This window comes from Pseudophryne corroboree (assembly GCF_028390025.1).
Source record: "Pseudophryne corroboree isolate aPseCor3 chromosome 3 unlocalized genomic scaffold, aPseCor3.hap2 SUPER_3_unloc_7, whole genome shotgun sequence".
Classification (NCBI taxonomy): Eukaryota; Metazoa; Chordata; class Amphibia; order Anura; family Myobatrachidae; genus Pseudophryne; species Pseudophryne corroboree.
Genome location: NW_026967563.1, coordinates 1,621,694 through 1,647,763, shown reverse-complemented (window position 1 = coordinate 1,647,763; position 26,070 = coordinate 1,621,694). Strand labels below are relative to the sequence as shown.

General features: G+C 46.1%; 1 protein-coding gene across 1 annotated transcript in view; it reads right to left on the bottom strand.

Moving 5' to 3' along the window:
* LOC134984640 (oocyte zinc finger protein XlCOF6-like) overlaps positions 1 to 25,372 on the bottom strand; it is a 134,129-nt gene extending 108,757 nt beyond the window's left edge. Inside the window, exons 1-7 of the mRNA XM_063950184.1 lie at positions 25,307 to 25,372; positions 24,165 to 24,236; positions 21,410 to 21,532; positions 20,828 to 21,061; positions 20,157 to 20,352; positions 14,188 to 14,493; positions 13,586 to 14,088 (exon numbers count right to left, since the gene is read on the bottom strand). Coding sequence (XP_063806254.1) covers positions 13,586 to 14,088; positions 14,188 to 14,493; positions 20,157 to 20,352; positions 20,828 to 21,061; positions 21,410 to 21,532; positions 24,165 to 24,236; positions 25,307 to 25,372 — 1,500 coding nt within the window. The remainder of the gene's footprint in view (positions 1 to 13,585; positions 14,089 to 14,187; positions 14,494 to 20,156; positions 20,353 to 20,827; positions 21,062 to 21,409; positions 21,533 to 24,164; positions 24,237 to 25,306) is intronic.
* Between the last annotated feature and the right edge of the window lie 698 nt (positions 25,373 to 26,070).

Sequence of the window (26,070 nt, the reverse complement as noted above, 5' to 3'; positions counted from 1 at the left end):
AGCCCACTGTGCGCTGAAATATTTGAGATGGGCCCCCACCGTGCCTGAGTCCGCTTGTAGAGCCCCAGCGTCATGCTGAGGACTTGGCGGAAGTGGGGGAGGACGTCTGTTCCTGGGAACTGGCTGTTTGCTGCAGCCTTTTTCCTCTCCCTCTGCCACGGGGCAGAATTGAGGAGCCTTTTGTCCGCTTGCCCTTATGGGGCCGAAATGGACTGCGCCTGATAATATGGCGTCTTCCTATGCTGAGAGGCTGCCTGGGGTACAAACGTGGATTTCCCAGCAGTTGCTGTGGACACTAGGTCTGATAGACCTACCCCAAATAACTCCTCCCCTTTATAAGGCAATACTTCCATATGCCTTTTAGAATCGGCATCACCTGACCACTGCCGCGTCCATAAACCTCTTCTGGCGGATATGGACAGCGCACTGACTCTTGATGCCAGTCGGCAAATATCCCTCTGTGGATCATGCATGCATCTTTTAAATGTTCTACAGTCAGTAATATACTGTCCCTATCAAGGGTATCGATATTTTCAGTCAGGGAGTCAGACCAAGCCACCCCAGCACTGCACATCCAGGCTGAGGCGATCGCTGGTCGCAGTATAATACCTGTATGTGTGTATATACATTTTAGGATAGTCTCCTGCTTTCTGTCAGCAGGATCCTTAAGGGCGGCCGTATCAGGAGACGGCAGTGCCACCTGTTTGGACAAGCGTGTGAGCGCTTTTCTACCTTAGGGGGTGTTTCCCAACGTGCCCTATCCTCTGGCGGGAAAGGGTACGTTGCCAATAACCTTTTAGGAATTAACAGTGTTTTATCGGGTGAAACCCACGCTTCAGCACATATTCATTTAATTCCTCAGATGCAAGAAAAACTACAGGTAGTTTCTTCTCACCAAACATAATACCCTTTTTAGTGGTACTTGTACTATCAGAAATGTGTAAAACATTTTTCATTGCCTCAATCATGTAACGTGTGGCCCTACAGGAAGTTACATTCGTCTCCTCGTCGTCGACACTGGAGTCAGTATCCGTGTCGACGTCTGTATCTGACATCTGAGGTAGCGGGCATTTTAGAGCCCCTGATGGCCTTTGAGACGCCTGGACAGGCCCAAGCTGAGTAGCCGGCTGTCCCATGTCATCAAACTTCTTATGTAAAGAGTTAACACTTTCACGTATTCCTACCATAAGCCCATCCACTCAGGTGTCGACCCCCTAGGGGGTGACATCTCCACTACAGGCAATTGCTCCGCCTCCACATCATTTTCCTCTTCATACATGTCGACACAGCAGTACCGACACACAGCACACACACAGGGAATGCTCTGATAGAGGACAGGACCCCACTAGCCCTTTGGGGAGACAGAGGGAGAGTATGCCAGCACACACCAGAGCGCTATATATATGTAGGGATAACACTATATAGAGTGTTTTTCCCCTTATAGCTGCTTAATATAGTTATACTGCGCATAATTAGTGCCCCCCCTCTCTTTTTAACCCTTTTCTGTAGTGCACGACTGCAGGGGAGAGTCAGGAAGACGTCCTTCCAGCGGGGCTGTGAGGGAAAATGGCGCCAGTGTGCTGAGGAGATAGGCTCCGCCCCTTCTCGACTGACTTTTCTCCCGCTTTTATCTGTAATCTGGCAGGGGTTAATATACATCCATATAGCCCTGGAGCTATATGTGATGTCATTTTAGCCAGCCAAGGTGTTTTTATTGCTTCTCAGGGCGACCCCCAGCGCCCTGCACCCTCAGTGACCGGAGTGTGAAGTGTGTATGAGGAGCAATGGCGCACAGCTACAGTGCTGTGCTCTACCTTGGTGAAGACTGATGTCTTCTGCCGCTGATGTTCCGGACCTCTTCTTGCTTCTGGCTCTGTAAGGGGGCCGGCGGCGCGGCTCTGGGACCGGACTCCGAGGCTGGGCCTGTGTTCGGTCCCTCTGGAGCTAATGGTGTCCAGTAGCCAAGAAGCCCAAGCTGGCTGCAAGCAGGCAGGTTCGCTTCTTCTCCCCTTAGTCCCTCGATGCAGTGAGCCTGTTGCCAGCAGGTCTCACTGAAAATAAAAAACCTAAAACTAAACTTTTCCTAAGAAGCTCAGGAGAGCCTCCTAGATTGTACCCTGCTCGGTCGGGCACAAAAATCTAACTGAGGCTTGGAGGAGGGTCATGGGGGGAGGAGCCAGTGCACACCAGGTAGTCCTAAAGCTTTACTTTTGTGCCCAGACTCCTGCGGAGCCGCTATTCCCCATGGTCCTTACGGAGTTCCCAGCATCCACTAGGATGTCAGAGAAATATAAAATTAGATACAGGGGCCCTCATTCCGAGTTGTTCGCTCGGTAAATTTCTTCGCATCGCAGCGTTTTTCTGCTTAGTACGCATGCGCAATGTTCGCAATGCGACTGCGCCAAGTAATTTTGCTATGAAGATAGGATTTTTACTCGCGGCTTTTTCTTCGTTCCGGCGATCGTAGTGTGATTGACAGGAAATGGGTGTTACTGGGCGGAAACACGGCGTTTTATGGGCGTGTGGTTGAAAACGCTACCGTTTCCGGAAAAAACGCAGGAGTGGCCGGAGAAACGGGGGAGTGTCTGGGCGAACGCTGGGTGTGTTTGTGACGTCAAACCAGGAACGACAAGCACTGAACTGATCGCAGATGCCGAGTAAGTGTGGAGCTACTCTGAAACTGCTAAGTAGTTTGTAATCGCAATATTGCGAATACATCGTTCGCAATTTTAAGAAGCTAAGATTCACTCCCAGTAGGCGGCGGCTTAGCGTGTGCAACTCTGCTAAAATCGCCTTGCGAGCGATCAACTCGGAATGAGGGCCAGAGTGTCTTGCACCACAAAATATGTGGTGTATTTATTGAGTTGCTCGTGTGGACTTCATTACGTCGGTAAGACAGAATGTATGATGAAGGAACGCATGGCGGGGAATAGACATGCGATTAGATCTTCATTGAACGCGGGCCACAGTGACCAGCCAGTGACCCGGCACTTTCTTAATGCTAAACTCTCCATAGCGGTGTTAAGACACCAGATTATTGATTACATCCCACCTCTGGAGAGGGGTGGAGACAGGGGTTTACTATTACGTAACGCAGAAGGTAAGCGGATTTTCACACTAGATACCCTCTCTCCGAGGGGACGTAACGAGCAATCGGGATTATCATGTTTTCTGTAATAAAGTGGACATAGTGGGGGCGTGGCTACGACGGCTGAGGAGTAGGCAGCAGAGTTCGGGAGCTCCCCGGCCATTAACTCCTGCAATCAATCCTGACCCCCTCTGGTGTCTCTGCCCGGCCGGAATCTATCACCACAGGCTGTGGGCACCGGCGGGCACCTCATCGCGCACTCTCCGGGACTCGTGGAGCGGCATTTCCCGACTTCCAGCCCTGCGGCCTGCACCTCCTCCGGATCCCCGGCCTCGATTTTCGGCGACCCGGACCGCGAGTCGCCCGCAGCTCGAACGGCGGGTTGCTGCTGCTGCCGGAAGCCGCTGAGAGTCTGGAAACAGGGGATAGCATCTCCTCTGCCTGTCGGGCCGTGATCTGGGGCCCTGGTAGCTGGAAAAGATTAAGGTACTCCTGGGGAAGGGGAAGAGGCACGGCGGCCATCTTAGAAGCTAATTATAGGCTGCTGCCCACGCATGGTCACATGTAAAATCACCTGATGGGATTCACATATTCCCATATGCCCTGAGAACTGTCCCTGCATTCTGAGACCTTTATGCATGCTGCTCTCTCCCATTCCTGACAGGATCCTTTAATGCACACTGATTTCTTCTACTACTACTCTCCTAATGACTATGCTAATACCTACCTGAGACTGGAGACAAACTCAGCTATTTATTGTGCACTGCCCTTCCAATATAACATACTGGAACTGCACTTAAATCAGATCTGCCTACACTGCTGTGCTGCACCAATTTCTCACAGTGTACTACGTACCATCATCCTATTTTACTATTCTGACATATTGACTGTACGCGGCTGATTCCCGCCACTGATTATACGCGGCCTGGCTGCGTCCGTCATCTAGCCACAACCCTATACTATAGCCTTAATCTGGGAAGTGTGTGACTGCTCCTGCTCAGCATGGTGGGGGGCGGCCGGAGTGCGGCCGCGGCCAAACTTGAAAAATTTACCAGGCAACCCAACCCTAGGGCTGCACCGGCTCCTTCTCAAGAAGCCTCTCCAACACACTCGACCTTCCCTCCCGAGTCAGCGGTTAATTCCCCGGAGGCAGCGGGGGCCCCGTCTATTCAACAAGTGCTGGAGGCTATAGCCGGCAGTGAACAGCGTCTCTCCGATAAGATGGAAAAGGTGCAGTGTGATCTTTCCTTGCTCCGCCAAGATGTACAGCGTATCCGAGAGAGAGTGGGTGAGGCAGAGACACGGGTCTCCAACCTGGAAGATTTATGTGGTCCCCTTAAGCAATCTGTATCCGGGGTGACCCAGCAGGTCTCCTCACTTCAAACCAAGCTCCTAGACATGGAGGGACGGCTGCGTAGGAACAACGTCAGATTCGTAGGCCTGCCTGAAAAAGAAGAGGGTCCGCAGCCGGAGGAATTCCTCGAATCCTGGCTTAAAGAACTATATGGCGCTGAGTCCTTTACGGCCCATTTTACGGTGGAGCGTGCACATAGGATACCATCTCGGCCTTTACCCCCAGGTGCCCCTCCTCGCACCTTCATCGCTAAATTCCTGCACTATAAAGACCGTGACTCGGTTCTCCGTTTAGGTCGCACGAAGGGCCCGCTGATCCGCAATGGAGTTAGGGTTTCGGCCTTCCCGGACTTTGCCGCTGACGTCCAGAAGGACCGTGCCCAGTTTATGCCCATCAAAAGACGGCTGCGAGACCTCAACATTTCATACTCTATGCTGTTTCCCTCAAGGCTCCGAGTTGTGGCGGATGGGGAGACCAAGTTTTTCAACTCCCCTAGAGAGGCGGCCCAGTGGCTGGACAGATATGCACCGGGTGCTCGGCAACTGGCTCCGGAGTGATCTCCTACGAAAACAGCCCGGGGTTTGATCCACCGGAGGCTTGATCATGGTTCGGGGAGCCCCCTCTCTTTGCACTGGTGGCTCAAGACTTGTACGGCCAAGCGGCGTTGGCTAGAGAAGGGTTGGAGGTTCAGTTAAGAATCTAGCCTTCCTAGCGCTTGGTAGCTAGCTTGATTGTTCGGGATATAAGTATGCCGAAGTTGGGGGTGGTATACGGGGAGGGAATGGTTATTTGGGAAGCTGCTAGTTGCGTTTCCTTTTGCTATTTTTGGGGTTTTATTTTTTTCTTTAGTTTGTTATTTTTCTTATTCAAGTATTTACGGAGGCAAGGATGTTTCATATTTAGATGCTGTGGCTTACAACGCAGGGCTCATATACGTCATGTTTTATGGGTATTGATAATGCTTATACTCAAAATGTATTTTGGGAGAGGTCCATCCGGGAGGTGTATAGAGTTTATAGGGGGTCATGATTAATCTGAAAATTCTGGCATGGAATGTTCGAGGTCTGAATAACAACATCAAACGCTCTTTGATACTAAATATGATTAAGAAATATGACCCGGATATTGCATGCCTCAGTGAGACCCACTTGGAGGGACAGAGGTTACTGTCCTTACGACGGGCCTGGGTGGGCTGGGCATATCATGCCTCCCACTCCTCCTTTTCTAGGGGGGTCTCAGTTTTGATTAAGAAGACAGTGCAATTCGAGTTGATATCGATTAAAACTGACCCGTATGGAAGATATGTATTTATAGAGTGCAAGCTGAACTCCCAGCCCCATTACATATTAGCAGTGTATGTCCCCCCTCCTTTCTCATACAATGTGCTGCAACAAGCTGCGTCCTTCATAGCCCCCTCCCCTAATACCCCAGTGATATGCTTGGGGGATTTTAATAATGTCCTGGATCTGGCTATGGACCGATGGCACTCCCCACCGGCTGCGCTGGCGGGAGGTGGTCCTACCAAGTTTGCGGATTTTTTAAATAGTTTGGAATGGGTAGATGTATGGCGACTTCGTCATCCTGCGGTTCGTCAGTTCTCCTGCTTCTCCAGTACTCATGGCTCCTTCTCCAGAATTGACCTGATGCTGGTGTCCCCCACCCTCGTCCCTAGGATAATTGACGTCCACTACGAGGCTCGAGGGGTCTCTGATCACTCTCCTCTGATGATGACTCTTGCTGTGGAAAGTCAGAGGGGGCACTCCTATTGGAAATTGCACCCCTCCTGGCTGACCCAGCTGGGGGACTGCGGTGACTTGGAGACTCAATGGGAGGGGTTCTTTGGCGACAATATAGGGTCTGCCCCGGGTACAGTAGTTTGGGACTCGTTTAAGGCGTTCTTGAGAGGCTCATATATTGGACGGATAGCGGCTCATAAAATGGCCTCTAGGGAGAGAGAACAGGCCCTTGAAAAAGATGCTAGAGACCTAGAGTCCCAATATTTGTCTGACAACGCCCCTGCGACAAAGACACGATGGCTGGTGGCTCAGTCAGTCTGGTTGGCCCACCTGTCTGATAGAAACTCTCGCTCCCTTCTTTTCAAAGCTACTAATATATATATGCAGGCTGATAGGACGGGGGGCCTTCTGGCCCGCCTTATACATTACGATCGCCCTGGGACCACGATCACCCAGATGTCCGGAGCGGATGGCTCCTTTGTCGACACCACACCGGACATTGCGCTGTTATTCCGATCTTACTTTTCTGAGGTTTATAATTCTCAGTTGCAGCGCTCTACTTCTGATCTTTCACGCTACATGGGGGGTGTCCCGCTGCCTGCACTCTCCTCTGAGGCCTGCGAGTTGCTGGAGGCACCTTTAACGCTTGAGGAGGTGACTGCGGCCATTGGTATGTCCCCTAATGGCAAGGCTCCGGGATGCGACGGAATTCCCTCCGAGGTATATAAGAATCATATTGATTTTTTTGGCCCCAAGCTGCATGCCCTATATTTAGATATATTTGCCAGAAACGATCTCCCCCCCTCCATGTCAGAGGCAGTTATAATAGTGATCCCAAAACCCGGTAAAGACCCCAAATCTCTGGACTCCTATAGACCGATATCCCTGATTCCCACCGACGCCAAGATCCTGGCAAAGATACTGGCAATACGGCTTAACACAGTGATAACCTCCCTCATTCACCCGGATCAGACTGGCTTCATGCCAGGAAAGTCCACGTCTATTAATTTACGTAGATTGCATACCATTTTACAGCTCCCACACGGACTCCCTTCTGACTCGGCTGTGGTCTCGCTGGACGCGGCCAAGGCCTTTGACAGCATTGAGTGGGCTTATTTGTGGGAGGTGTTGGCTCGTATGGGATTTGGACCCAATTATATAAAATGGATTAAACTACTGTATCAACATCCGAGTGCCAGGATCTTGGTGAACGGTTATGTATCCCCATCTTTTCAGTTGACCCGAGGTACTAGACAGGGTTGCCCCCTGTCCCCTACGCTGTTTGCCTTGGCCATAGAGCCCCTGGCATGCTTGATTAGATCACACCCGGATATTGTGGGAATATGTACAGGATCGCGTGAGGATAGGATAGCTCTTTATGCCGATGACATGTTGCTGTTTTTGCAGGATTACACCAGGTCAATGCCCATCCTGCTGCGTGTGATAGAAAGATTTGGAGATCACTCGGGCCTTAGAATTAACTGGCCTAAATCATACATTATGCCAGTCATAGGCCCCCCTCCTACTGTTTCCAAAATCCCCCTACCACTGTGTTGGACGGTACAGTTTAAGTACCTTGGAATCCAAATAACTAATGACCCTTCTGATTTTCTCCCCCTGAATCTGGATCCGACCATGCAGTGGGTCATGGGCAAATCTAAGACTTGGTGTAAGCTTCCACTAACGGTCTCTGGCAGGGTTAATCTCATTAAAATGATTATACTGCCTAAACTCCTATATATTATTCTTCAATCCCCGGTATATATCTATCCAACATTCTTTAGAAAATTGAATAGCGTTCTGTCCTCACTGATCTGGGCTAATAAAAGACCTAGGATACAGTTAAATACCCTTACCAGACAGAGATCTGACGGTGGCCTGGCTCTACCTAACTTTCAGATATATTACTTCGCTGCTCAGCTGACTCATATCACTATATGGGCACAAAACTCTGAGACCGACTCTCTACATTGTGAGTTTATCCGTTGTTACTTTCCCTACCTCTCTCCTATGCAGGTGCTACTGAGTGGGAGCATAGCTAGGTTTCTTCCCCCTATCATTTTTCAGGCCCTAAAGATTTGGAGGGCCCTGAGAGACCTCCTGAGATATGACGACCTAGACCCGGATACTCCCCTGTGGTACTCTGACTGGCTCCCTGAATTGCATGCGCTTGAGGGGCGGGAGGTGTGGGCTCCTAGATCGGTGACCTCTGTCTCTCAACTTTATCTAGATACTACATTAAAATCCTTTCAACAGCTGAGGGATGAGTTTGACCTACCCAATTCCTACTTCTTCAGATACCTCCAGCTTCGTCATGCCCTCCAGACCCAATTTGCTGAATCACCCCCGCGAATCCTCCCATTTCCCATCAAGACATTTGTGACCACTTTGGGTCAGGCTAAGATGGTCTCACTTGCGTATGGATATCTTCTCACCAAGCTCCATGCGGACCCCTTGACGCGTCTCCGTGGAAAGTGGGAGGAGGATCTGGGTCCAATAAATGAGGAGGATTGGGTCCTCGCTTTAGAATACCCTGCTAAGGTTACTAAGTCCCTTAGATATCAACAGATTCAATTCTTCATTTTACACAGAACTTATATGACTCCAGCTAGACTGGCTACGTTTGGCACAGGCAGATCTCCTCTCTGTCCTAAGTGTGGGGGGGCGGTGGGAACATACTGGCATTTAGTGTGGGACTGTCCGAGGTTGGGGGTGTTCTGGTCGGGGGTCGGGTCAATTCTGGAGAGTACGGGGGTGCCTGGCGGACTGCTTACCCCACAATTCTGTATATTGGGAATGGGGTGCCGTGCTCCTGAGTCTGGTTCAATGGGTCTCTATGCTCTAAATGTATGTGCCTTGGCTAAGGTTTGCATTGCAAGAGTGTGGATGGCCCCTAAAGGACCGTTAATATCTGCACTTAAGGCCTTAATTAATGACACTATAATTAAGGAGAGATATGTTTACATGAAGCAAAACGCATCAGCTAAGTTTGAAAAAGTTTGGTCTCCATGGCTAGATTCCCCCCACTCTCATCCTGTTCCCCAAATATAGTAGACACTAAAGTGCAAGCATGTCAATAAATTAATATGACTGAAGTGTACTGAGACGATGACGGTTGGGCCCTGTGAGCCCACATGCTCACACACGTGTATGACTAGTGGAGCCCTGAATCAAAATACTCCTTAATTTGCCTCCCTTGCCTTTTTCTTTGGTTGTTTGTTATTTTTCTATAGTTTAGATTACGGGTTTAAATATAAAAAATAAATGAGGACTAATATAGATGGGTGCGGATTTTGTAAGTCATGAAGGTTAGAGCATTAGGAAATCCTAGTATACATCTATACTGAAAATGTATTGATATCTTTTTGATGTAAGATATGTGTAAAACGTGACTTGACATATTATGAATAGATGTAATGCTTGAGACATGATTATGCTCTGCAATGTATGTACCTTAATCTCCAGACTGCTGAATAAAAATTACTTTATAAAAAAAAAAAAGTGGACATAGTGTCTATAGGATTCCCTTGATATTGCTTTTGCTGATCTATTTAGATGCTAGGAATGTGATATTATATAATCAGCTTATATTGTCTTTAGTTACTTTTTTGGATTGATTATAAATAGAATATGACACAATAGTGAGGTGTCATGAATAAGATAAATGTAGTCATCGGATGGATAGTACAAAATGCGCCTGTCCCATATACTGGGTGTGGGTTGGTCTATTTTGTGTTTTACTTTGTCTACTGTTTTTAATCAATCAGCTATTTGTTATATGTAATAACATTTTGTATAATGTAGAGATGAGCGGGTTCGGTTTTACTCGGTTCTTAACACCAGAATTATCGCAAGTTCTTTTTTTCTGGATTTGGGTACCGAGTAAAACCGAATCCGCTCATCCCTGTTATAACATTGGGTGCTCTGGTCCCACCCTCCAGTGACGATGATGCCGACGCCAGACTCCTAGCGATGACGTCAGTTTTTACGGAGCGGGAGGCGGCGGGCGGTGTGCGCCGTGGAGGGGAGGACAGAGGTATTTAGGTGAGTGAAATGTATTGTGTTGTATCGTCCTGATGAAAAAGTTCAATGAACTCTGAAACGTTGGCTTAAAAACGTGGTGTGGTCTATTCTTGTGAAGTGCCCGGAGTGCCGCCGAAGGGGTAACAGTAATATTTAAATATTGCAATATTTTTGGATCTCCCTTCCTGGGGAGGAAAACAAATCTAAAACCAAATTAGGAATTAGATATCCTGGGTTAGAATAGTAACATACAGATGGAGCCAGTGTTATCTTAGCTGGCCCAGGCGTGACTAGGCGATCCATCCACCTAGTCACACCGGGAGTACACAGAGACGCTCCCATTCAGACCGACTCTGTCCAGGAGCGCGGATGGAGACCCTCTCCATTCAAGTGAATGGGGTACATCTTCGTCCGGGCGCATGTGCTTATCCAGACGGAGACGCTCACAGTGACTAGATGCGCCTAGTCACACAAAGAGCCAAGATTATGGAGGCTCCATCTGTAGTACACATCAGCAACAGCCATGTAAGCAGTAGGTCATGTGACATGTAAGTGGGTGTCATGATTATCCCAATAAGCCCCCGTGTACCGACCATATTATAGTGACTGTGGCTGATACACATACTAGATTATAGAACTGTCCTTTCTATATACTGGGATTTGGGGATTTAGACTTTGTAGCTTCATTTGGAAGTGAGAGTGAAGCCGGTTTCTGAGTTCTTTACACCTGGGAGAGTATTGCGCACCTCTTATATCTGATTGCTGCACTAACACGAACGCGACGAAGCCAGGACCCCACAGGGGACTGTGCTGACTTGTATATCTGTGTGCGACTTCTGCTGTGCTATGTATCTAGGGGAATCCAATTAGCCTGATTCACCCCCTTCACCCGGCATGCCGAATTCACCTAAAAGTGCCCAATACCTGTCGGGCAGCGAGCACTTTTTTTTCAGCAAGATCCCCGCCTCCATAAAGTGCAGCGGAGTCACAGAGCAAATCCATCCTGCAGCTAATCTGATTCCCCTAGAGACTCAGTCGCACACAGATATACAAGTGTCACATTACTCAGCAGAGTCTCCTGGTGCGTCTCTACTCTGCATAAGTCACCTGATACCAGCAGAGTTGTACGAGACCTGTCAGCTCACTCACGCCAGGCTTCTCCCACTGTGTGGTATATGTATGAGGACACATCTGTAATAGCCTCTAATGATTATTATCTTTCCATAATTACATATGGCATATAGCTTGGGCGTCACACACAGTGCAGATACAGTATTCAGTCTTACACATAATTATATGTATCTATAACAGCTATAGGGGCTTATATAATAGCCTGCAAGATGCAGACGTGGGAGCAATTTGTATTTCATACACAGATAAAGAACACAATAGTGTAATATTGTAGGGAGGACTCACACCCCACGTGTCCAAACAGTAATAGCAGGATAGTGTCCACGTCCCTCACACAGTCCAGATAGTCCCACTTCCATTCTACCACCTGAATGTGACGGACAGTGACTGCCATACTCTTAAACGTATGCTTATACGAAACAGAATGATGGAAACTCATATAGGTCACATAATCTTCTGGGGTCCACTCCGGGATTAGACATGTAAGGGCGGAATTACTCCGACGGGAATATAAAACAGACAAAAAAGCTATAATGCAATAATTAGCTGCAAACAAAAGATTTTATTATGAAATCATACAGAGGAGTATCTGCACCATATAGATGTAACATACAACAAACCACCACAGATGGAACACGGGTGACTCTAATGCACATGGTAATGTATATATATATACATATATATATATAGGATCTTGTATCCCACAACACTCCTGATTAAGATGATCAGATGACATAAGAATGGGAAACTAGAAGTGGAAACACGTTCCTATGGCCGCCATATTGTCGTGCAGCAATATAGATACTGCAAACTGCAATTAAACATTTACACAAAGCACAAGATACAAAATAAACAGAACAAAGAACTAAGCATGTGGGATATATGTAAGAACTAGAGGAGCATTAATGAAATGAGCAACAGGTCAGTCATCAGCCTGCTTGTGAAGGGCTCTATATGGTGGAGGCCTCTTGGACTGTGCGAGGCAGCAAGTTCCATGGCCAGGGCTACAAAGCTACAAGTTTGACCCCCAAATGCATTATGGGAGTTTCCTGGTACTACTGGTAACAGTCCTTTCTCTGCAGAAATAAACAAGTGAGGCAGTAGGGAGGCAGAAGCAGCTTCTGGTACCTTGGGCCATGTAATGTTGGGCTGGGAAGGTCAGTAAGCCGATTATGAAATAGATTTCCCATCTTACAGGCAGCCGGTGAAGGGAGCAGAGAATGGGTGTTATGTGGCAGGAACGGGCTGGTTAGGTAACAGCCTGGCTGCTGCATTCTGTACCATCTGCAAGTGGTGCAATTCATTTGCTGGGTGACCCAGGTAGAGGACATTGCAGTAGTCTATGTGAGAGTATACAAATACATGTATGACTGTAGGCAGATCTTCTGAGGGAATCAAGTGCTGGAGTCTGGCTATGGTCCACAGATGGAAGAACAAGGATTTGAATGTGGCGGATACCTGATGTCTGTGTTGGCCACAATCCGGGACAACACAAAGATTCCGCAGTCAGCATTTTGTAACTCTGAACCCCAAAGCATAAGTCATGATGCTTGGTAAAGCTGTAGTCTTGTCCTTTGTTGGTGAGCTTCTATTACGTATCACTAAGACTGAGTCACAGCCAACTGGCATCATCCACCCCTGGAGCTCTGCTAGACAACCATTTAGGATGGGATGTAGTTAATATCCCGGTGTTCAGGATCCGGACGCTGAAATCCCGACAGCCGGGAATGCCGACAGCACTCGCCACAGCTATTCTCACTTGTGGGTGTCTATGACACCCATAGAGTGGGAATAATACCTGTGGTCAGTGCAACGAAGCACCGCACCTGCAGCATAGCGAGCGCAGGAAGCCCGCAAGGGAACTCTATGCACTCACCCCACTGCCGGTATTCTGGTGGCCGGGATGCCGCTGGTGGTATATTGACAGCCAGCATTCTGTCCAACGGGATATCTTCACCATCCCATTTAGGATTGGTGTTGGGTGCTTAGTACATGGAGCAGAAGATAAGTCATCTGCATAGCAGTGGTAGGCCAGGTCATGACGTCTGATTATTTCACCCAGTGGTAGATTGCAAGAAGTATCGGAGATAGGACAGAACCTTGAGGAACAATGCATGGCAATGATGATTATACTCCAGAAGATTAAAATGGTTCCTCACTTGGATAATGTCTGTGTTCAACAAGAGCTGATTTATTTCCCACACTCAGGGAATGGGACGGCTTCCCAACTGTGTGAGTTCTCTGATGTCTAACAAGATGTGCTTTAATTAAAAAACCTTTCCCACACTCAGAACATGGAAATGGTTTCTCACCTGTGTGACTTCTCTGATGTGTAATAAGATTTGATTTACTTATAAAACATTTCCCACACTCAGAACAGGAAAATGGCTTCTCACCTGTGTGACTTCTCTGATGTGAAACTAGATGTGCTTTACATAAAAAAGATTTCCCACACTCAGAACATGGAAATGGATTCTCACCTGTGTGACTTCTCTGATGTGCAATAAGATTTGATTTACTTAAAAAACATTTCCCACATTCAGAACAGGAAAATGGCTTCTCACCTGTGTGACTTCTCTGATGTGTAATAAGATCCGATTTTCTTAAAAAACATTTTCCACACTCAGAACAGGAAAATGGCTTCTCACCTGTGTGACTTCTCAGATGTGTAATAAGATTTGATTTTCTTAAAAAACATTTCCCACACTCAGAACAGGAAAATGGCTTCTCACCTGTGTGAGTTCTGTGATGTGAAACTAGATGTGCTTTACTTAAAAAACATTTCCCACACTCAGAACATGGAAATGGATTCTCACCTGTGTGAGTACCCTGATGTGTAATAAGATTCGATTTACTTAAAAAACATTTCCCACACTCAGAACAGGAAAATGGCTTCTCGCCTGTATGAGTTCTCTGATGTTTAATCATATTTGAGCTCTGTGTAAAACATTTACCACATTCAGAACAGGAAAATGGCTTCTCACCTGTGTGAGTTCTCTGATGCGTAACAAGATTTGATTTCAGTGTAAAACATTTCCCACACTCAGAACATGGAAATGGCTTCTCACCTGTCTTAGCAGGCTGATGGGTAATAAACTTTGTGTGCTGTGTAAAACATTTGGCATCTATAGAACAGGGAAACTCTATATCTACTGTCAGAGCTGTAACAGATGCAAAAATATCAGAGTGATCAGGAGAACATTTCCCAGGATCAGAGGGATCAGCTGATAGAGCTGGATGTATAATTGGGGTAATGGGGTTATCTCCTGGAGAATCCTGTCTACTATCATTATCTTTTATGTCACAATCCGGGGATAACATTAGATGTCCTTCTGAGATATTCCTGCTTGTGTGTCCATCTGCTGGAAATAAAATACATTATGGAAATAAAAATTGGCAAATAATTATAAAATGAGTAGACAAGACCCAGGATGTCATAGGGTACAATTTATAATACTCTAACTCGTACTATAGTGCTGGCTTTGCTTTTATGTTTAAAACAAAACAAACTAAAATGCTTGGACTGGAGCTTGATCAACGCTGAAAGTGCATGTGGGATTACTAGAGGTGACATGGACACTCATGTGGGATTACTAGAGGTGACACGGACACTCATGTGGGATTACTAGAGGTGTCACGAACGCTCACGGACGCTCATGTGGGATTACTAGAGGTAACACGGACGCTCATGTGGGATTACTAGAGGTGACACGGACGCTCATGTGGGATTACTAGAGGTGACACGGAGGCTCATGTGGGATTACTAGAGGTGACACGGACGCTCATGTGGGGTTACTAGAGGTGACATGGACGCTCATGTGGGATTAGTAGAGGTGACATAGACGCTCATGTGGGATTAGTAGAGGTGACATGGACGTTCATGTGGGATTACTAGAGGTGACATGGACGCTCATGTGGGATTACTAGAGGTGACATGGACGCTCATGTGGGATTAGTAGAGGTGACATGGACGCTCATATGGGATTAGTAGAGGTGACATGGACGCTCATGTGGGATTACTAGAGGTGACACGGACGCTCATGTGGGATTACTAAAGGTGACATGGACGCTCATGTGGGATTACTAGAGGTGACATGGACGCTCATGTGGGATTACTAGAGGAGACATGGACATTGCTATAATAAAACACCAAAGAGAAAGTGCTGTCCTGTTTGCGCACTTAGAAATAATATATAACCTTTATTTAGTACAGTAAAGTATGTAAGATAAATCAGTGATATATTAAACAGAAAGGTAAATGTATAAAGAGGTAAATAAAGTAATAAGAAACAAGTGTGTTTGTTGTTAATAATCAGCATGTATATTATATTGGGGGGTAATTGATTCAGTGCTGATAATCCAGTTCAGTAATAAATTACACCCAATAAATCTTATTCATACCAGGACGGGCTATATTACACGTTAAATTCTATTGTGGCAGAGTTTCCTCCAGCGGTAATCGCAATGTAACATCATATGTATAAACACTTTATGGGGGGGATTCAGTTGCTCACAAAAACTCCCTATCCAATTATCCGCAATAAGTTATTGGTGATAATTCTCCAAAGGTTTTACTGCAAATGTTTAATTTTCTCGTGCAAATGTCGCCGTACTGTGCAGTTGTGCGGTGTTAGGAGCTCATGTAAAAGGGCTTATTAGATTGTTTCCTACTGTATTGTCTTACTGACCTATAGTTTCCTACTGTATTGTCTTACTGACCTATAGTTTCCTACTGCATCATCTTACTGACCTATAGTTTCCTACTGCATCGTCTTACTGACCTATACTTTCCTACTGCATTGTCTTACTGACCTATAGTTTCTTACTGTATTGTCTTACTGACCTATAGTTTCCGACTGCATCGTCTTACTGACCTATAGTTTCTTACTGCATCGTCTTACTGACCTATAGTTTCTTACTGCATTGTCTTACTGACCTATAGTTTCTTACTGTATTGTCTTACTGACCTATAGTTTTCTACTGTATCGTCTTACTGACCTATATTTTCTTACTGTATTGTCTTACTGGCCTATAGTTTCCTTCTGTATTGTCTTACTGACCTATAGTTTCTTACTGTATTGTCTTACTGACGTATAGTTTCTTACTGTATTGTCTTACTGACCTATATTTTCTTACTGTATTGTCTTACTGGCCTATAGTTTCCTTCTGTATTGTCTTACTGACCTATAGTTTCTTACTGTATTGTTTTACTGGCCTATAGTTTCCTTCTGTATTGTCTTACTGACCTATAGTTTCTTACTGTATTGTTTTACTGACCCCTATTGTTTCTTACTGTATTGTCTTACTGACCTATAGTTTCTTAAGTCTAAAATGCTGACGTGATGGAGAATGAGAATAATTATACCGTCACTTTTGCCAGAGACGTTTAGTATCACCTAATTTGTCTCCAGAAGACAGGGCCCCTATAAATGGGATATTAGCTAGGTATTTTATTTGACCAAGCATCTGCTGCCCAGGGGCCTATAGCCAGGCCCTTCCCCTAGCCCAGGGGCCTATAGCCAGGCCCTTCCCCTAGCCCAGACGCCTATAGCCAGGCCCTTCCCCTAGCCCATGAGCCTATAGCCAGGCCTTTCCCCTACCCCAGGGGCCTATAGCCAGGTCCTTCCAGTAGCTACTTTAGCTGATGCTGTAGACCTGAAAATACAAGGTGTTCAAAGAAACCACCAACAGGAATTCTCTCCCTCTTTACATGATCCCCACTCTGTACACAGGGATGGTCTGGATACCTTCTCCAGGACATCCGTATCGAATGCCCATAATCATTGGTTTCCTCATGAATTGTGAAGCAAATCTCTATCTATGAGGTCTCTATATTAGCAAGTGGTATGGATTGGTATGGGTTTGATATACGAATCCTGAATGGTATATGCAGGAAGAATGAGGAACATTTGTTTGGGAAATCAAATACAAACCGTATTTTGAAGCTATATGATAAATGTATTATAGGCAAATTGTAAACTCCCTGGTAGTAAGGAATGGACTTTAAAGGACACCAAACTTTGTGTGTGACAGGAAGGAGGAAATTGCTTCAAGTACCTATATCCTTTTAAATGTAACTTATGTATATTTTTGTAAGATATACTGATTGGATGGAAAGGACTCAGGGAAGAGGGAACTACCCGCTGAGATGCAGTGTGGTTTTACTGTATAAAAGGAGGAGGCTTGTGAGCTTCAGAGTTGTATTATACCAACTACTTTCTGCTGTAACATCTTGCTGTATGCTGTTGCCTCTAGCAATAGGGAAGAGTCTTTTTGAAGGCTATTTGAACAAATAAACATCTGCCTCAAGACAACCGCTTCATCTTGTGACCTGGAGAGCTAGGCCAAACCTAGCTCCATTTTGTGGCTGTCCTGGGAGCACCCAGTGTCTTCAAGCTCTGCCTCCAGCCAGCTACCGGGTAGAGGCCTAGTCAAGCAACTAGTGGGGATTCGTCAACACCACACAGGTGTGGTAAGAGTGTGTTGATGCATAGAGAGCAGAACCGTGGTTCCAGACACCATGGCTACGAGGAGTCTGGTGGTGGAAGTGTATTATCTGCCCACTGGGCAGTGGGTGGAGTAAGTAACAGGCAGTTACTGACGGTAAGAGGGAATCCCCTATGTGGCCAGGTCCTGTGACACCTAAAACTCCATTCTGTGACTGGGGACGGGACACGAAGCGGTGAGGGCTGTCGTACGGGACCGTCCGGTCACAGAAAGTTTGACCATAACTCTCATTTTCTTCTTTGGGTTTCATAGGGCTCCACAGGGATTACCATGGGGATATCCCAAAGCAGTTATTTCAGGGAAGGGATGCTCCTGAGTGGATAAAAGAATCCGGCATCAAAATGAAGCATCTTGGGAAGTGAATCTATCAAAGGCATACAACCTAAGAAAGGATAGAAGACCATGTACCCACCTTGCACAGTTGTCCTGCAGACACGCCACGGTGTGCGGCCCACAAAGGACCCACACAGAGAATAGAATGAGCTCAAACTGTAGTCGGTACAGGAAGGTCAGCCTGAGTGTACACTTCTGATATAGTCATACAAACCATCTGGCCAGAGTCAGTTTGTCTGCTGGTCACCCCCTCTTTTTGAAGCCACAAAGGACAAAGAGTGAGTCTGATTTCCAAAAGGGAACTGGAACGATCCACATAACTCTTTAGAGCAATGACCACATCAAAGGAGGGCTGCCCAGTCGAAAGTTTGGAGAGAGGAAGGCTACTACCACAATTACCTCATTAATATGTGACTGGGACATTACCTTAGGAAGGTAATTGGGCCTAGTACGTAGAACAACCCTGTCCCTATGAAAAATAAGAAAGGGGGAGCAAGAGGACAGCACTCCCAAATCTGATACCCTGTGGAAGCAATAGCTAGCAGGAATATGGCTTTTGTTTTCGTTAACCACTGTAGATCCACCGATTCCAGAGGTTCAAACGGAGGCTTCTGAAAAGCTTTGAGGACCACTGATAAATCCCATGGCACTACCAGACTTACATATGGAGGTTGAACATGGAGAACACCTTGGAGAAAGGTACGAACATCTGGTAGTGGAGTAATTTATTATTGGAACCAGATGGAAAGCACCAAGATGTGCATTTTCAACGTTGCGAAGTCCAGCTTGGAGGAAGGTGAGAATCCTAGATACTCTAAAAAACTGTTGGTTATAGCACATTGCAGTGCACCTCTGAAGGTATGTATGCCACACCCGATAATAGATACGGGTAGATTCCAGCTTCCTCACTTTACGCATGGTCTGGACAACCGACTGAGAATCCTTTTGCTCTTAGGATGGATAACTCAAGAGCCACACCAACAAATTTAGATGAGCTAGATCTGGATGTAGACAGGGACCCTCAGACAAGTCTGGTAGCTGGCAGTGGCAAACGCAGGATTTGCATGGGGGGGTTTCCAGAACTGGGCGGAGCCAATCACGGGGGTGGGGACTGAGGTGACCCAGTATATGCTGGGTCCGTAAAACTAGTGTGTCTGTGTGTGTGTGTATATATATATATATATATATATATATATATATCTACACACATATATATATATATATATATATATATATACATACACACACACAAACATATACACGGGTGGTCTTCAGTATGCCGGCGGTCAGCATACCTGCGCCGGGAGCCTGACCGCCGGCATACCGACACTTATTCTCCCTCGTGGGGGTCCACGACCCCCCTGGAGGGAGAATAGAATAGTGTGGCGCGCGTAGCGTGTCGAGCGCAGCGAGCCCGCAAGGGGCTCATTTGCGCTCGCCACACTGTTGGTAAGCCGGCGGCTGGCCTCCAGGGCCGCCGGGAGATCGTAGTGAACCCATATACACATATACATAGCATATTAAACATGCATACATATATATATATACATATATATATATATATATATATATATACACACACATACAGTACACATATATATACACATGTATATATATATATCATATGTGTGTGTGTGTGTGTTTATATGTATGTATGTATGTATGTATATACATGTGTATATATGTAGGCACATGGATATATATGTACTATAATTAAAATAAAGTAAACTTTTATTGCACTTGCAAGTGCCACCAGGAAGACAGCAGGCTGCAGAGGACGCTAGACAGTCATTAATAATACTTATGCAGCTAAAAAAAAAAAATTTTTTTTTTTTTTAGTGGAGGGGGGTTTCTGGGTACTCGGAAACCCCCCCTGGGTGCGCCACTGGCTGGGGAAGTGGGAAGGGAGCGTCTATGGATAGGTTCTGTAGATTGGAGAACCAGTGACATATTGGCCATATCGGGACTACCACTTTGATGGTACCTCCTTCTTGTTTGAACTTCGGAGAAAGTGAAACCAGAGGGAAAACATATGGCAGATGGAAGGTCCACTGCATGGCCAGGGCATCCATGAAGGCTGCCTCAGGAACTCTTGTCATGGATTCATATACTGGAACCTTGTTGTTGTGTCTGGAGGCCATGAGGTTCACATCCGGCTGGCCCCACTTGTGTAGCAGGAGCTGGAAAACCACTGGGTGTAGGAACCACTCTCCGTTGTGTACATCGTGACGGCTGATGAAGTCCAGTTACTAGTTTAAAACTCCTGGGCCGAAGACCGTAGAGATGGCTAGGAGGTGGCGTTCGGCCCACTGCAGAATACAAACTACTTCCTTCATTGTCCACCGACTGAAGGTGCCTCCATGATTGTTTAGGTTGACTACTGCTGTGGCATTGTTGGACTGGATCTGAAAAGGTTTGCCCTGAAGAACTTCCAGCGCCAGAATGAGTGCTCTGTAGACAACTCATAACTCAAGGTCGTTTATCGGTAAGCAGATTTCTGCCGGAGTCCAAAGGGGATGAAAGATAATATGTCTAGTTACTGTGCCCCATCTGGAGACTGGCATCCGTGGTAAGCAGTACCCAATCCAGGATCCATAAGGGTCGCTCCTTGTTCAGATGTGCCGTCTGGAGCCATCAGACTAGAGACAGTCTGACCTTCTGAGAGAGGATTATCGTCTGGGACCTGAACTGATGTGGTTGTCCATTCATCCAGGTCAGGATCAGGTGTTGTAGAGGCCTGGAGTGGAACTGGGCGTACTTCACCATGTGGAAGCTGGAGACCATGGATCCAAATGCTTGCATGGCCGAATGTAAAGACACATGATGACTGCTGAGCAAGTGGTGTATCCACTGCTGTAACTTTTTCCGGGGCCAGGAAGAGCCTCTGGACTTGAGATTACAGAAGTGCTCACAGATATATCATACGCTGTGAAGGCATGAGGGATGACTTCTTCCAGTTGATGAGCCATATTTGTTGTTGTAGGAAGGAAATAGTCAGCTGGAGATAGTCGTTTAGTACCTCCAGGTCATCCAGATAAGGAAGAATTCTGACTCCCTGACAACGTATATGTGCTGCCATAACCGCCATAATTTTCGTGAAGACCCTGGGCGCAGTGGAGAGTCAATAAAGGCAATGCCTGAAATTGGTAATTTTGGTGAATAATAGCAAACCGTAGGAATTTTTGGTGGGAAGGTTCTATAGGAACATGCAAGTAAACATCCTAAATGTCTAGTCACCATGAAATCCCCCCGCTCCATTGCTAGAACAATGGAGCGTAGTGTTTCCATAAGGATCTTGGGTACTCTAACATACTTGAGAAATCTGAGGTTTACCATAGGTCGATGAGATCCATTGGGTTTCTGCATCAGGAATAGTGTTGAATAGAACCCGGTCCCATATTGAGAGCAAGGGACTGGTATCTTCACTCCTGATTGCAGGAGGGATTGAATAACCTTTTGTATGGCCAAAACCTTGCTGGGGTCTGAAGGGAGGCCTGTACAAAAGAACTGTTGAGGGGGTCGTCTCTTGAAGTAGCCAGCGTACCCATGAGAGACCACTTCTTGCACTCAGGCGTCTGTTGTAGTTAGGCACCAGGCGTGCACAATCTAAAGAAGTTGGCCTACCACCCTGTGACAGGAAGGAGGAAACTGATTCATGCAGTTATCTCCTTTTACAGTGTAATTTATTTATTATCCTGATTGGATGGAAAAGATATGGAGGGCTTACCCTTGGAGATAGTATTATTACTGTATAAAGAGTGCTGTGAGTCCTGTGTAGGTATTATACCATCTGCTTTCTGTGTAAACATCTGGCTGTATGATATCCCCTGGGAGAAGGGAGGGGCCTTTTCAGGACTTGATTTCAGCGAATAAACATCTTTTTCCTCAAGACAACCGCTTCATCTTGTGACCAGCAGGGTATGCCAAACGTAGTCCCGTTTTACTGTCCAGGGTAACCCTGGCATCTCCAAGCTCCGCCTTCAGCCAACTACCATGAAGAGCCCTGGTCAGGTGACCAGTGGGGATCAGTCATCACCACACAGGTGTGGTAAGACAGCGTGTCAACGCATACGGAGCAGAACCGAGCCACGGGAACAAGGAGTCTGGTGGTGTCAGTATTGTACTCGCCCACTGTCCAGTGGTTGGAGTCAGTAACAGGCGATTGTAAGCGTGAATCCTCTAATTGGCCAGGTCTCGTGTGACCGAAACCCATTCCGTGACCATGGGACGCGCGGCCTTAGGAAGCGTCTGGTCACAGCGCTCTGTTCCTCTCCACTAACTGTATTGTTTCATGTGATCACTGACTAAGAAGCTGCAATTCACATACGAAATGAATGTCAAATAGCCATTATTATAAGAGATTGTCTTCTTATATATATTTCTCTACACGTGTGTTACACCGTTACCTGTGCACCTCTGCATCCACTACTATATATAATCCTTAATAATAATAATAACGTTCTACTTGTTATTTTTAATAACATTATAGTGTAGTGTGTAATAACTCTCCATGTGATGATTGTCATGGATAAACTTCTGTTATAAACACCCAACTGAGAACAGGGCTGATGGCGAAGGAGGGTGCAGGATAAGAGATTGTGGTAGTGACTGAGCAATGAGAATATGTGACTTCTGTAATAAGTGTTTATTACTCACCTGTGCTGATATCTGTAGGGATCTCCTCCTCCTTACACTGCTGATCACCCCTCACATACGTCTCTTCTTCTCCCTCTATATCTTCTGCCTTTATATCAGTCACATACGTCTCTTCTTCTCCCTCTGTATCTTCTGCCTTTATATCAGTCACATACGTCTCTTCTTCTCCCTCTATATCTTCTGCCTTCATATCAGTCACATACGTCTCTTCTTCTGCCTCTGTATCTTCTGCCTTTATATCAGTCACATACGTCTCTTCTTCTCCCTCTATATCTTCTGCCTTTATATCAGTCACATACGTCTCTTCTTCATCCTCTATATCTTCTACCTTTATATCAGTCACATACGTCTCTTCTTCTCCCTCTATATCTTCTACCTTTATATCAGTCACATACGTCTCTTCTTCTCCCTCTATATCTTCTGCCTTCATATCAGTCACATACGTCTCCTCTTCTCCCTCTATATCTTCTGCCTTTATATCAGTCACATACGTCTCTTCTTCTCCCTCTATATCTTCTGCCTTCATATCAGTCACATATGTCTCTTCTTCTCCCTCTATATCTTCTGCCTTTATATCAGTCACATACGTCTCTTCTTCTCCCTCTATATCTTCTGCCTTTATATCAGTCACATACGTCTCTTCTTCTTCCTCTATATCTTCTGCCTTTATATCAGTCACATACGTCTCTTCTTCTCCCTCTATATCTTCTACCTTTATATCAGTCACATACGTCTCTTCTTCTCCCTCTGTATCTTCTGTCTTTATATCAGTCACATACGTCTCTTCTTCTCCCTCTGTATCTTCTGCCTTTATATCAGTCACATACGTCTCTTCTTCTCCCTCTATATCTTCTGCCTTTATATCAGTCACATACGTCTCTTCTTCTCCCTCTATATCTTCTGCCTTCATATCAGTCACATACATCTCTTCTTCTCCCTCTATATCTTCTGCCTTCATATCAGTCACATACGTCTCTTCTTCTCCCTCTTTATCTTCTGCCTTTATATCAGTCACATACGTCTCTTCTTCTCCATTTATATCTTCTGCCTTTATATCAGTCACATACGTCTCTTCTTCTCCCTCTATATCTTCTGCCTTTATATCAGTCACATACGTCTCTTCTTCTCCCTCTATATCTTCAGCCTTCATATCAGTCACATACGTCTCTTCTTCTCCCTCTGTATCTTCTGCCTTTATATCAGTCACATACGTCTCTTCTTCTCCCTCTGTATCTTCTGCCTTTATATCAGTCACATACGTCTCTTCTTCTCCCTCTATATCTTCTGCCTTTATATCAGTCACATACGTCTCTTCTTCTCCCTCTGTATCTTCTGCCTTTATATCAGTCACATACGTCTCTTCTTCTCCATCTGTATCTTCTGTTTTAATATCAGACAGATGTTCTACCTAAAAAGAAAAAGACGCTATAATGACATTTGCATACAGTAAACTGAGGTGTAACAGTATAATATCAGTGTATAATACACAGCTCCTCTACAGATCATATAGTGACAGTCACTTTGGTATATTGGTGAGACCCTAAATCCCACCTACCTGATCCTCCTGTGGGATCCTGTGACTCTCCTCTGTACAATCCTGGGAATACAGAGGACGGGGACATCTCTCTGGGGTATCTCTGTTACTGGGCCCATCTGTAGGAGAAACACAGTGACTGAGTACAGTGTATATATGTGATTATCAGATGATGTGTGTATATAGGGACCCCATACCTGCTCTCCCCTGTACAATACATGACAGTCTCCTCTTACCCAGTGATGTGAGGGGCCAGTGATTCTCCATCATCACGCCCTTGTACAGACCCCTGTGTTCCTCTATATACTCCCCCTCCTGCATGGAGACATAGACAGTGACATCCTGACTCCTTATAGGAACTTGACGCACACAGTGATACAGTCATCACCCAGACACGTCACCCGGTGTTACTGTATAATGTCCCATTCCCAGCAGTCACCACGCAGACACGCCCCCTGGTGTTACTGTATAATGTCCCATTCCCGGCAGTCACCTCTCCAGTCATATCCCAGACACGTTCCCCGGTGTTACTGTATAATGTCCCATTCCCAGCAGTCATCTCTCCAGTCATCACTCAGACACGTCCTCTGGTTTTTACTGTATAATGCCCCATTCCCAGCAGTCACCTCTCCAGTCACCACCCAGACACATCCCCTGGTGTTACTGTATAATGTCCCATTCCCAGCAGTCACCACCCAGACACACCCCCTGGTGTTACTGTATAATGTCCCATTCCCGGCAGTCACCTCTCCAGTCATCGCCCAGGCACGTCCCCTGGTGTTACTGTATAATGTCCCATTCCCAGCAGTCACTTCTCCAGTCATCGCCCAGACACGTCCCCTGGTGTTACTGTATAATGTCCCATTCCCAGCAGTCACCTCTCCAGTCATCACCCAGACACGTCCCCTGGTGTTACTGTATAATGCCCCATTCCCAGCAGTCACCTCTCCAGTCAGCAGCTGAATGATCTTGTTGGTGAATTCCAAGATCTTCTGGTCATTTTGTCTCATGTATTAGTGAGTGAGGTGGAGGCACCGTGATGGGGCTCTGGGTCCTGCTCAGTCCTCCTGACACACAGGGAAGTCTGCTGGATGTCTTCTTCACTACTGTGTAATCCTGCAAAATGAGGGAAACATCAATATCATTGTAAATACTCCCAGATCACCTTCCCAGTCATGTCGCTGTATTATTACCTTAGATAAAAGTGATGTCACTGTGACGCTCCCAGATCCCCTCACCTCCCCAATCATGTCCCTGTATTATTACTATAGATGTAATTGATGTCACTGTGACGCTCCCAGATCCCCTCACCTCCCCAATCATGTCCCTATATTATTACTTCAGATATATGTGATGTCACTGTGGTACTCCCAGATCACTTCACCTCCCCAGTCACGTCCCTGTATTATTACTATATATAAGCGATGTTACTATGTCGCTCCCAGATACCATCCCCCCCAGTCATGTCCCTGCATTATTACTATAGATATAAGTGATGTCACTGTGACACTCCCAGATCCCCTCACCTCCTTAGTCATGTCTATGTATTATTATTATTATAGATATAAGTGATGTCACTGTGATGCTTCCAGATCCCCTCACCTCCCAGTCATGTAAATGTATTATTACTATAGATATAAGTGATGTCACTGTGACACTTCCAGATCCCCTGACCTCCTTAGTCATGTCTATGTATTATTATTATAGA